General features: G+C 35.9%; 1 protein-coding gene across 9 annotated transcripts in view; it reads right to left on the bottom strand.

Annotated features, from left to right (window-relative positions):
* The window catches only part of NEK1 (NIMA related kinase 1), a 225,860-nt gene that overhangs the window by 137,135 nt on the left and 75,171 nt on the right, over window positions 1–13,554 (bottom strand). For all 9 annotated transcript variants that reach the window (XM_064371000.1, XM_064370999.1, XM_064371003.1 and 6 more), the window contains one exon: window positions 10,193–10,295. In XM_064371000.1, the coding sequence (XP_064227070.1) occupies window positions 10,193–10,295 (103 nt within the window). The remainder of the gene's footprint in view (window positions 1–10,192; window positions 10,296–13,554) is intronic.

Genomic DNA, 13,554 nt, shown 5'->3' with positions numbered 1-13,554 from the left:
GATGATGATCACTCTTGAAAAAGAGTTAAAATAGGACATAATCAGGAAAGACATAGAAGATATAAAAAAAAAAACAAAACACCAAATTGAAATACAAGAAAGAAAAAATACAATTACCAAAGCACTCACTGGATGGACCAAATAGGCAGAATAAGGTTGAGAGAAAACAGAAAGTGAGCAAACTTGAAAACAACAGAAATTACACAGTCTGAATAACAGAGAGAAAAAAAAATTGGAAAAAAAAACTGAACACAGCTTTCCAAACCTGTGGGAGAAAAACAAACAGTCTAATATCTCAAGACATCACAGAACCAGAAGAAGTGCAGTGTTGAAAAAATATCTGAAGAAATAATGGCCTAAAACATCACAAGTTTGGTGTAATTCATCACCTTGTAAATTCAAGAAACTGGCAAACCATAAATAGAATAAATCCGCAAAATTCCACTTCCAGAGATGACTTATTCCTACTGCTGAATACTAAAGACAAAGAAAAAATCTTGAAAGCACCCAGAGGAAAACAAAACATTAACTACAGGAGAAAAAGCACTTGAATAGGTGAGAATTTCTCACTGAAAACTATGAAGAATAGAATTTCTCAATGAAAACTATGGAGGATAGAAAGCCAGAAAGTGACATTTTTTTACATGAGAAAAGAAATATGCTATCACCCAAGAATATTACATTGTTTAAAAACACTGTTCAGAAACAAAGATGAAATAGACATTCTCAAATAAAGTAAAGAAATCCATAGTCAGCAGACCTAATCTCAAAGAGCTGCTAAAGGAATTTCTTCAGACAAAGGAAAAGAAGAAAACTTGGAACATTAGGAATTAAGGAAAAGTAATAAAAATGATAAGTATTTATATAAATACAACAAAGTATTCCTTTTCTCTTAGAGTTATTAAACACGTTTGACAGTTAAAAGGTATAACATTTCCTGGTGTTATTTTAATGTATGCCAATGTAATACAAGACAACTATAGCATAAAGGGGAGGGGGTAAAGAGACTTCTATGTTGGAAAGATTTCTATGTTCCAACTGAAGTAGTATAATATTGTTTATAAACAGACTGTAAAAAGTATTTTTAACCCCTGGAGCAACCACAAAGAAGTTATACAAGAGAAAAATATAGCCAAAATCACAATAGATTAATCAAAATGGGATACTAAGAAGTGTTCAAATAATCTAAAGGCAGCAGGAAAATGGAAAGAAACAAAATCATAGACTATAAACACAAAGCAAATAATACAATATGAGACTTAAATCCAAACATATCAATAATTACATTAAATGTCTTTAAGTATAATAATGTAATTTCACACCAATGAAAAGACAGGAATTGTTACACTAGATTTTTTAAAAACACCTAAAACAATAAATTCACTATAAAAAAACTCACCTCAAACAATCATTTAGGTAGAATGAAAGTAAAAGGGAACAAGATATACCACACAAACACTAAACGAAAGAAGCTGGAATGGCTATATTACTATAAAAAATTATCTTCAAAACAAAAAAACATCAAGGATATGGCTTACTGACTCTAAGATGCCCTCCATGATACCCAGCTCCTAATGTTTACAACCTTGTATAATCCCCTCCTGAGTGTGTGGGGAGGACCAGTGATTTGCTTCTAACCAACAGACTATGACAAAGGTAATGGATGTCACTCCTGTAATTGTTACATTATGTGCCATTCTGCCCTTGCTAGCATACACCCTCCACAAATTGCCCTTGCTTGATAAAGTAAGCAGACATGTGGAAGAGGCCCATGTGTCAAGAAACATCTCTACAAATGCAGGTGGTCCCTAGGAACTGAAAGAGACCTCAAGTCAACAGCCAGCAAGCAGCTGGGGCCCTCGTTCATTAAGCCAGGAGGAAATACATTCTTTCACTAACATCAAATAGCTTGGAAATACATTTTTCCTCAACTGAGCTTCTAGATAAGAACGCACACTGGCTCACCATAGTACAGCCTCGTGAGGCCCTAAGTAAAGGACTTGGCTAAGCTGTGCCCAGACTCCCAATCCACAGAAACTGTGAGATAAACTGCTAAACTGTGATAACTTGCTACACTGCAAAAGAAAACAAAGAAAAAACTGACAGAACTAAAATGAGGAAAAGACAAATCCACAATTATATTTGAAGACTTTCTTAGTATCAAATAGAATGTAGGCAGGCTATCAGTATGGATCAAGAAGAATGAAACATCCCGAAACTGGATCTATGAAACTAACATTCCACCCAACAACAGCAGAATACACATTCCATTCAAGTACTTCTTTCATATGATGATAAACTATTAACAATAAATTGAAAACTCAATAGTAGATAATAAATGAGAGACAGCAGATGCTTCTTCATTTGAAGAATCTTGCTATGAAGGGGAGGAAGGAGATAGGATGGTAACTACAGAAGTATGCAGAGTTAATGATGTGAGAAATTTGAATGTGTGTGTGTGTGTGTGTGTGTGTGTGTGTGTGTGTGTGTACGTATATGCTATAGGAGAGTACCAGTAAAGAAGGAAACTTGAGGAGAACTTTCTTAAGTACAGAAGTGATGGAATAAGGCCCAAAAGTAAAGAGATGGTATGGCACAGAAGAGAAGGAAATGGCTGAAATCAGAGAAACAGACATTATTAATCATCACAGCTTTAATTTTCTCCAGCAGTGTTCAGAAGCCTAAATGTAACAACAGTCACTAGCTCAGTTACACATAATGAGGAGGGATATGCTAACTCAGAAAACAGGGCACCATAGCAAAGACAGGCTGGACAATTATATAAGTATGTATATGAATAAGTGAATTTAAAAATCACATAACTCCGATGCGCTTTAAATGCATCTGTTCTGCAAACAACACAAACGTTCATTAACAGAGAAATTGAACAAAATGTGATACATCCATACAAAGGAATATGACTTCAGAATAAAAAACAACTAACTAGTGACACACTCATCACAAGAAAACTATATACTGTATGATTCATAATTTTATATTAAATTCTACAGAGAACAAACTATAGTAACAGGAAGCAGATCAGTGGTTGCCTATGGCTGATGGTGGTGAGAAGGTGACTGACTTCAAAGGGGCATGAGGAATGTTTTAGGGGTGGCGATGGAACAGTTTACATATGATGATACTGGTGGCTACACAACTATATGCATTTATCAATACTCATTGAGATATACACTTAGAATTTTACTGCATTTAAATTATATCTCAATAAAACCGATTACAAAAAAAGGCTCTCGTATGGTAACCTGGGTTACTATGTTCTAATATGAAGCACGTTGCTAAAGACAGCACATAAAAGTAGCTCCTCTTAGGGCAGAGAAATAATATTATAGTGTATGACATTATAATGGTGGATAAATACCATTCTATATTCGTTTAAATCCATAGAATGTTAGCATCAAGAGTGGACCCTAATGTAAACTATGGACTTTGAGTGATGATGATGTGTCAATGTAGGTTCATCAATTGTAATAAATGTATTGCTCTGGTAGGGGTGGTGATAACTAGGGAGGCTATGCATGTGTGAGGGCATGAGGTATATAGAAAATCCTTGTACTTTTCCGCTCAATTTTGCCGCAAACCTAAAACTTCTTTAAGAAATAAAGTCTATTTGCTGGGCATGGTGGCTCACACCTGGGTGGCTCATCGCAGCACTTATGGAGGCCAAGGAGGGTGGATTGCTTGAGTCCAGGAGTTTGAGACCATCCTGGGCAACATGGTGAAACCCCATCTTTACTTAAAAAACAAAAAAAATTAGCCGGGCATGGTGGCGCACGCCTGTAGTCCCAGCTGCTTGTAAGGCTGAGGTGGAAGAATCAGCTGAGATCGTGCCACTGCACTCCAGTTAGAGTGAGTCCCTGTCAAAAGAAAGAAAGAAAGAAAGAAAAGGAGAAGAAGAAAAAAAGAAAAAAAAAAGGAAAGAAAGAGTATTTTTTTAAGAAAAGAGTAGCTCCTCTACTTAGTCTAATCTACTGTCCCTAGATGTAGGCTCTAAAATTATAAGCAAAGGGAGTGTAGCAGGCAGAATTCTAAGGAAACTTCCAAGGTTTTTTGTTATCTCTCTGCATTCTGTTGGGTCAACCCTGCATAATCCCCAGGACTGTGAATATGGCAGATTTTGTGTTAAATGCAATGACTGATGTTAACATAAAGAGATTATCTGGTGGGTCTGACCTAATCACCCAAGCCTTTTAAAATCATAGTTTTCTCTGGCTTTTTGAGTTTGAAGCATGAGAGGGATTTGAAGAACAGTAGGTTATCTACTGCTGAGGAGGCCATCTGGCAAGGGACTAAGAGTGGTCTCTCAGAGTTAAGAGTGGTTCCAGGCCAAAATCTAGCTAGACAACGGAGACCTCAGCTCCACAGCAACAAGGAAGTAGATTCTGCCAGTACCCTGAGGGGGACAGGGAAGATCTCGCTCTAGCTGAGCCTCTAGATGGTAATACAGCTGGCCGACACCTTAATTTCAGCCTTATGAGACCATGAGCAGAATACCCAGCTAGCACCTGCCAGACTCAACCCACAGAAAGTCTGAATAAGAAATCTGTGTTGCTTTAAGCCACTAAGTTTATGGTAACTTGTTACACAGAATAGAAAACTACACAGAGAGGCAAATTAAAAACAGCAACTCTGCCTTATCACAAAAAAGTTCCAATTTAGAACTTAAAATCTGTGAGGCTTCTTATCCTGCCCAGAGTTAACTGCAGCACTCACTTCTAATCTCTGCCTCATGATGAGCGTAGATATTCTTGTCCAACATTAGATTATAAATTACTGTAGAAACATGATATTTCTGAATAAGTTTTATATACTTACTACTCCCAGTATTTAATAAACTGCCTTATTGATTTAGTGAATCAATAAAATAAGTAATATATGATGTACACACCCAAGTACACTAGAAAATACAAATTCTCCATTTTTAGCCACATCTTTCTAAGGCAAAGTTTTATGTCATCTAAGGAATGAAAGAATTCTATATAGTAGAACAAATCTCAGAAAACTATACAACACTCATTCTCAAAATGAACTTCTGCTGTATAAAGCATGTTTTTTAAAAATGAGAGCATAACAATAAAATGGAAAATATTGATTACAAGAGGTCAAAGTGAACACTACTGCTTTCATTCCTGTCAAATCTTAGTATAGAAACATTATTTTAAGTAATACATAGCAGAATTCAAAAACAAAACTACTGGTAGTCCTAAGACTAAAAGGAATCTAGAGACCGGAGAACTAGACAAAATCAACTTAAAGTGTGAATTTACACAAGCGAAAACATGTCAAAAAGAGTGCTACCACAGAAGGTGTAACACAAAGCGTGCTTTAAGACATATTGGAAGTGAAGAGCATAAAAAGGTCTAATAGCAGACAACAGTGTAGTAAAAGGGTTATCTCCAGTACACTATCCATCTCCACAACCAGCAAGTAGTGCCAGTTACTTTGAAACAGAGCAGAAAGAGACAGCTTAGAATGAAAGGACAGGTCAATGCTCTGGGTGATACCTAGAAAGAATGAGAGTCTCTGAAGCCCAGAAAATAAGCTGTCAAGGCACTTGCACTGAGAGAATATCAGTATGTCCCACCCATCCTTTACATTCACTGAAAACTGCTGAGAACACATCATGGCATTAGCACACTGCTATCTTCCCAGGGAGTCACCCAAACAAGACAACGAACCGTAAAATTCACACTCTCAAACATTAACACACTAGCAAGGGTGCTGAACATTTGAGGAGTACCAAGACTGAAATACCTAACAAACTTTAAAATGGAAGAAACCAAAGTAACACAGTCAACAGCACACTAAGAACAAGAATGTACAACAATTACAATATTACCAGGGAAATGAAAACATAAGCGAAGAGTTTTATGGGAAAACTAAGCAGAATTCACGGAAATGAAAACAAAAATTTGTGAAACAAAAAGAAACTCATTAAATGAACTGAATGGCAGACTAGACAAAACTAAAGAATATATTCCAGTGAGCTGGAACATCAGGCCTAGGAATCCTTCCAAAACACAGTAAAAAGGGATAAAAAGATTTATTTTAAGAACACTACATACAGAGGTTCCAATATATCAGTCTAGTAAGAGCTCTCTTGAGGAGAAAATGTAGAAGCAATATTTGAAGAACTTATAATTGCAAACGTCCCTAGAACGGAAGGTAAGTACTCATATTGACAGCATTCAGTGGGAACTTAAACCAAGAAGAAAAAAAAAAAGAAATGTTCAAGTGAAATTCAGAATGTCAAGGATAGAAAAATAGTCCTAAGAGTTATGAAAAAGGAAAGAGAATTCTTGATAAAAGAACAAGATCCAGAACGTCACATGTCTCATTAGCAACAATGTAAGTAAAACGATAAGAAAGCAGAATCTTCAAAGTGCTATGGAAAATAAACCTCAAACTTCTATGTCTTTATTCAGCCAAATTATCATTCAGGGCTCACTTGCAGCCATGATGAAGTAACAGATCTACCCTTTCATCTTAACCAACTACAAGTTTGAACAAAACATATGAAATAGTTTTCAAACACTGGACAACAGAGCACAGGACAGTGAGCCTGGAGAGGAGGGAAACAAAGGTGGTAAACCCAACAGCTTCCCACCTTCCTGACTGGCAAGGCTTTCCTGGCTGCAGCACAGAAAGAAGATAACCAAACAGAGCTTGGCAGTCTCTCAAACTGAGGAAACAGTATTCAGACCTTGGAAAATTGAAGAACACTAGAATTTGCAGGGCATAATTGCAAAGAAGAAAGAGCTGTACAGGGAAGTGTGCTTGAGATCTAAAGAGGAATCCTAGAGCTTCCTGCTGAATGACAAATAGCATATTGTCAATAATACCTGAGGTTCAATCAGGGTTGCAAATGTCTCATGCTTCCAAGGGCGAAACTGAAAAGACTTCCAAACCAATAAAGCACTGGGTATTTAAAAGAATACTGCTATAGCAGTGAGGCCAAATTAGCACTTGACTAAAGATTGTTCTGTATCGACCTAGAAAAGCTTATAAGCAAATCTTTAAAGACTCAAACTATTTCCAAGTAACATAACTGCAATCCCATAAAAAAGTCCACAAATATTTAAAGAATACAAAAAACTGCAACATAAAATACACAATGGCTGGTATCCAACTACAAATTACCAGACATGTAAAGAAGAAAAGATGACCCTAATGAAGGAAAAAATCAATCAACAGAGACTCAGAAATGACAAAGATGGCAGAATTAATAGATAAGGATATGAAAATAGCTATTATAATTATATTCTATATGTTCAAGAAAATGAAGCATAAGTATTATGGAGAGGGACATAGAAGGTATAAAAACAATCCAAACCAACTTTAACATAAGAAATACAATCTCTCGTGGGGCACAGCAGTTCATGTCTGTAATCCTAGCACTTTGGGAGGCCAAAGCAGGCAGATTACCTAAGGTCAGAAATTTGAGACCAGCCTGGCCAACATGGTGAATCCCCATCTCTACTAAAAAATACAAAAAAATTAGCTGGGTGTGGTGGCACCTGCATGTAATCCCAGCTACTCAGGAGGCTGAGGCAGTAAAGAATGGGAACCCAGGAAACAGAGGGTGCAGTGGGCCAAGATCACGTCTCTCCACTTCAGCCTGGGCAACAAGAGCAAAAACTCTGTCTCAAAAAAACAAACAAACAGAAAACAATCTCTGAGATGGAAAACACATAATGTCTGTACAGAATTAACAGATTAGACACACCAGAAGAAAAGATTAATGCAGCTGAAGACACAGCAATAGAACAATCCAAAACGAAACACACAGAGAAAAAAAACAGACTGAACAAAATAAAGAGCATCAGTAAATTGTTGGTGGTGTACAAAGTGGCCTAATATATATGTACCAGAGTCCTAGAAGAGGGAGAGAGGCAAACAGAAAAATTTTTTTGAAGAAATAATGGGCCGGGCATGGTGGCTCGCACCTGTAATCCCAGCACTTTGGGAGGCCAAGGCAGGTGGATCACCTGAGGTCAGGAGTTCCAGACCACCCTGGCCAACATGGTGAAATCCCATCTCTACTAAAAATACAAAATATTAGCCCAGCCTGGTGATGGACACCTGTAGTCCCAGCTACTCAGGAGGCTGAGGCAGGAGAATTGCTTCAACCCAGGAGGCAGAGGTTGCAGTGAGCTGAAACTACGCCACTGCAATCCACCCTGGGCAACAAGAGTGAAACTCTGCAAAAAAAAAAAAAAAAGAAAGAAAGAAATAATAGATGAAAATTTTCCAGATTTGATGAAAATTATAAACCCACAGATCTGAGAAGCTCAATGAACCCCTATACAAAATAAACACGAAGAAAACTACACAAGGCAGGGTGCAGTAGCTCATGTTTGTAATCACAGCACTTTTGGAAGCCAAGGCAGATGGATCACCTGAGGTCTGGAGTTCAAGACCAGCCTGGCCAACATGGTGAAACCCTGTCTTTACTAAATAAATACAAAAATTAGATGGGCGTGGTGGTACACACCTGTAATCCCAGCTACTCGTGAGGCCGAGGCATTGAGGCATGAAAATTGCTTGAGCTGGGGAGGTGGAGGCTGCACTGAGCCAAGATCATGCCACTGCATTCCAGCATGGGTGATACAGTGAGACTCTGTCTCAAAACAAAAAAAAAAACCTTACACAAACCACATCATAATCAAATTGATTATAGTAATAATAATTTAAAAATTTAAATTATTTTAAAAAAATTAAATTATTTATAGAAAAAACAGATACATTACATACAGAGGAAAAAGATAAGAATGAATGCAGAGTTCTTGTCAGAAGTAGGGCAAGCCAGAGGTAAAAAGTGTCAGGGTATAATACAATATCTAGCCAAAATATTTGTCCAAAAAAAAAAAAAGCAAAATACTTTTTCAGACATACAAATGCTAATCAAATTCACCAGAAGACCACCACTACAAATTATCATTCAAGTATGAGGACAAAGTAAGAACCTTTTCCAACAAATCTTGGAAAGTTTATCTCCAAAAGAATTACCAGAAGAATTCTCCAGCATGAAAAAAACTAAACTGACGGGGGGAATAGTAAGACATAAGGAATAATGTTAAGAAAAGAAATTGGTAAATTTTGGTAAGTCTACTCTTCTAAGAATATTTTAAGTAAAAATTTGCAACCAAAATTCCAGCTGCTTTTAACATGGGCGATATGGGCAAAGGAAAAGACTGGCAGTTCTCATCTACTATCTAGGGGAAAGATACAAATACAGATTAATTCTGATGGAGAAAAACAAACTGAAGTATCTGTGTTAACAATATAAGGGTAACAAAAAATTTAACTATGTTTCTATGACACTGTTTCAAAGAAAAAATACACTATATTGAACTACATTAGCTCACAAAGATACCACTTACGAACTTAAAACAGATAATGTAATAAGTCTAATTAAAATATATTACCATCTAATTAACCTATTTCCTATATGAGTGTGATGCTTCATGGGATGCTGAGCTGACAGAAATAATCATCAGTTGTTCTGCAAACAAAATGTTAAAAGGCATTTGTGCACCCTCTACAAGTCAAAACTATGAAGAATTTTAACTATCTCAAATCCTGTGAAACATCAAAGAGAAAAAAAGAGTTTCAACGACTGAAATGATTATCTAAAAACTTAATATTTTCTTGGATACATGACTTAATGTAGTTAATTGACATAAATGGAGACTTTAATTCTATTTCTAATTTGCTTTGGAGAAAATGCATAGTTTACATATATACTTACCCAAATACTTATTTCCCATTTTTCTTCTAAAATTCTTAAAAGTATGCAAAACCAAAAGCATATTGGGGGAAAAAAACACATAGCAATCTAAGAATTTATTTCTTTAATAAGAATATCTGAATTACTATACCCATTTCTACTCTTTTAAAGCAAGGATAATACGGGTATGAAATTACTCCCAATTAACCAAAGCAACAACAGAATTCCACCCCGGTATAAAAGATAGCAGAAAAGAAGGTAAATGAGTTAAAGATATCACAATTTTATACTCTGCAAATGACTTCTGAGTGTGTCTTTACTGCCTCTTATTATGCCCAGATTGTTAGATTATCACTCTTTTTACTTACACTTACCTTATTTCAGACCTTCACTTGGAATACTAATACATTCAAAATCTCAGAAACAAACAAACAAAAATCATACCATATGTCCTTCAGCTCGAGCTTTATTCTGCATAGCTTCTCGTTTTCGCTGCAGGAACTCTTCTACTTGTTTAGCTCTTTCTGCAGCTAGCTGCCCTTTTTGCCTAATTTGGACAAATCACAAAGTCAGCCATCCTGAACATAAAATATTCTAAAAAGTTAAAAATTACATTTATCCCAAATATTTTTTTCCCATTTCAGAATATGAAGGTGGATGAAATAAACACTTTCTCTGTGATGAAGAAATCACTACATTTATATGAACATCTACGACCTAAATCACATTCTTTATTATTTTAAACACAAGTAAAATCTATAATTCTATTCTAAATCTTCATGAGATGGTTTCTTTTACATTTATGTGATCTATTCTACTTATTTAAACATATAAAGTTATTTTAGACTACACTTAATTATAGAAGAATCTGAGAGGTTTCCACATTTATTTCAGAACTCTGTATCAAATATAGTAAGAATCTCAGTAGCCAAGTCAAATAAAAGCAGTATAGCAGCAATTTAAAAAATGAACAAAAGGAACAAAAGCTTTACCTAAGTGTGAATTTTTCAAAAATACAGTAAAAAGCTATGTTTGAATTCCCTGAATATCACAGCTATAAAAAAAGTAAAATTGATAGGTTAGGGAAAAGATTAAAAACAGAGTTATTTGTTTTAATCTTGTCCTATTTTACTTTTGTGTCTTTCTCTGACAATTATGCAAGAATGTAAACATGCTGATCTTAGACAACAAATAAAAGTAATAAGTAACAAACACTGATTAAGCATCTACTATATATTGTGTTAGATACCATGCTAAGTATGGAAGATACAAAGATAAATAAAACCTAGCCCCAATAATCAGAGAACTCATAGCATGCCATCAATTGCAGTTAATTTTGGAGGTGAAGAATAAAGATGAGCAAGTTGTTGGCTCTGCTTCTACCTGTATTTTGGCTAGTAAGGCACACAAACTTCCTATATAGGCTTTCCTTGGGACCATAACTAAATCATGTCCTGCAAATTACATGAAATAAATCTCAGTCTCCTAGTAAGATTTAAGCTTTTCTGATATTCATATACCAAATAACTGCTTCTTTTACATTTTTTGGCAATGACTACTAACTGAAACATAAAAATATTTTAAATATAAAATTAAGCTGTAAAACGTAAAAATCTATTCCATCACATAACTATGAATGACAGTGATCGAAGGTTCATTTACCTCATGTAGTACTTAAAAAACAGATTCTTATGAAATTTCCATCATAGGAATTTTCTAGAATTAGATAATCTCTGTAGCTGGTTTAAAGGCCTATTACTATTGCTCTCAGATGCATCTGGATAGCTAAATCTTAATCTAGTTTCACATCACTAAATTCAGAAATGCACTTCACCCATGTGATGTTGGCTTGAGTAGATGAACACAACGAATGATAAATTTGTTTATGCCTCTGTAGTGTAGCTGTGCTGTCCTTTAGCAGTCCCATTACCCACTGGAAAATTAATAAGGTATATCTGTTCTGAATGCAATTTACCTCCTGTAGGTATCAAAGTAAGACTATATCCTGGTTTGCTATAGCCCATTTATATAAGACTGGGACTGAGGAAGACAGATGAACCTTCAAATGTGATGTTCTGACATGAGATTAATAAGGTATATCTGGTCAGAATGCAACTTATTTCCTGTGTATATCAAAGTAGGACTGTACCCTGTTCTGCCACAGCCCCATCTATGTAAGGCTGAGCTTGAGGAAGGCAGATAAACCTTCAGGTGTAATGCACTGACATAAGATTAATAAGGTATATCTGGTTGGAATGCACCTTATTGCCTGCATTTATCAAAGTAAGGCTGTATTCTGCTCTGCTATAGCCCCACCTACGTAAGGCTAGGCCTGAGGAAGACAGGTAAACCTTCAGGTATGATGCTTAGACATGTTATCTGAAACTCTGTGGTTACTGACAAGGCTCTTTTGAGGGGTCCTGGAAGCTTAAACCACCATCTGCAATCAGACAAGACAGCTGATCTCTCTGCTATATATCCTGATTGTATCAACTTCCTTCTCCTTTACAAAAGTAAAGCATGTTTGACTTCCCATCTTAAGACACTTTCTGTGTCCAGTGATTGTTAGCCTGAACTTCCAATTGGCATATGTTAAACAGTGGTTGCACAGAATTATTTTACTAGGAACCTGGTCATATGTAACACAGCTTTCATTTACAGATTTTCATACCATTTATGCATATATAATACTACTTGCTCTATGTATTTATCTGATTTATAAATTTTGTTTCATTGAACAGTCGCTTCCTAAGCTGCCTTAAATAAGCAGGTTTACATTACTGGCTGCTTTCAAATACAAACTTAGTAACTGTAGTGATTTTGTTTAACACTGTTTCTTTTTTCCTTTCATTTATTAAACAAATATTGAATGTCAATTATTTGCCACATTATATCTGTCAAAAGATATAAAGATGAATAAAACAGAGTTCCAGGGAAGCAAGGTTGGTTTAACATATGAAAATCAAAGTGACACATGTTAATAGAATGAAGGACAAAATTTAATAAATTTTATGACTCCTTAGACTGTTTAAAAACTTAGAAACTCTGTGTCCTTATTTTTCATATGCATTATTGTTTACTACCTCATATACACCAAAAATAGCCCATAACTCATATGATTAGTCCTCTCTAAAGTAGTACAACTGTACTAAACTATGGGCATAAACTGTATGTTTGTGCTGGGATCATGGGGATAAGGATTAAACAATTTACTTCCTGATAGTAATCTTCTTCATTAAACACTATTAAGAATTCACGTGAGCATGCTCTGTTTTACAAAAATTAGAGTATTTTGAGCTCCAGAATTATACTGCTTAAAATCAGTAAAACAATGACCTGGATTAATGATAAGAGGATGATAATATAAATGTGAATATAGTAAGAAATCAGGAATTGGATAGGAAACACAAAGACATTAAAATGGACTAAAAAGTATAATGTACAAGGATAAGGGGCATCAAACAATGAGATAACAGAAGTATAGTGTTCTTTTGTCAAGAAATAATTACTCTGGCCAGGCACAGTGGCTCATGCCTGTAATCCCAGCACTTTGGGAGGCTGAGGCCAGATCAGGAGTGGATCACCAGATCAGGCGTTCGAAGACTATCCTGGCCAATATGGTGAAACCCCGTCTCTACTAAAAATACAAAAATAGCTGGGCATGGTGGCACGCACCTGTAGTCCCAGCTACTTTGGAGGCTGAGGCAGAAGAATTGCTTGAACCCGGGAGGTGGAGGTTGCAGAGAGCAGAGATTGCGCCAATGACTCCAGCCTGGGTGACAGAGCAAGACTCTGTCTCAAAAAAA

The sequence above is a fragment of the Aotus nancymaae genome, unplaced genomic scaffold, assembly GCF_030222135.1.
Source record: "Aotus nancymaae isolate 86718 unplaced genomic scaffold, 86718_ANA_hifiasm-v0.15.2.pri h1tg000115l, whole genome shotgun sequence".
Classification (NCBI taxonomy): Eukaryota; Metazoa; Chordata; class Mammalia; order Primates; family Aotidae; genus Aotus; species Aotus nancymaae.
Note: the sequence above shows the minus strand (reverse complement) of the source record. Positions and strands in the feature narration are given on the sequence as shown.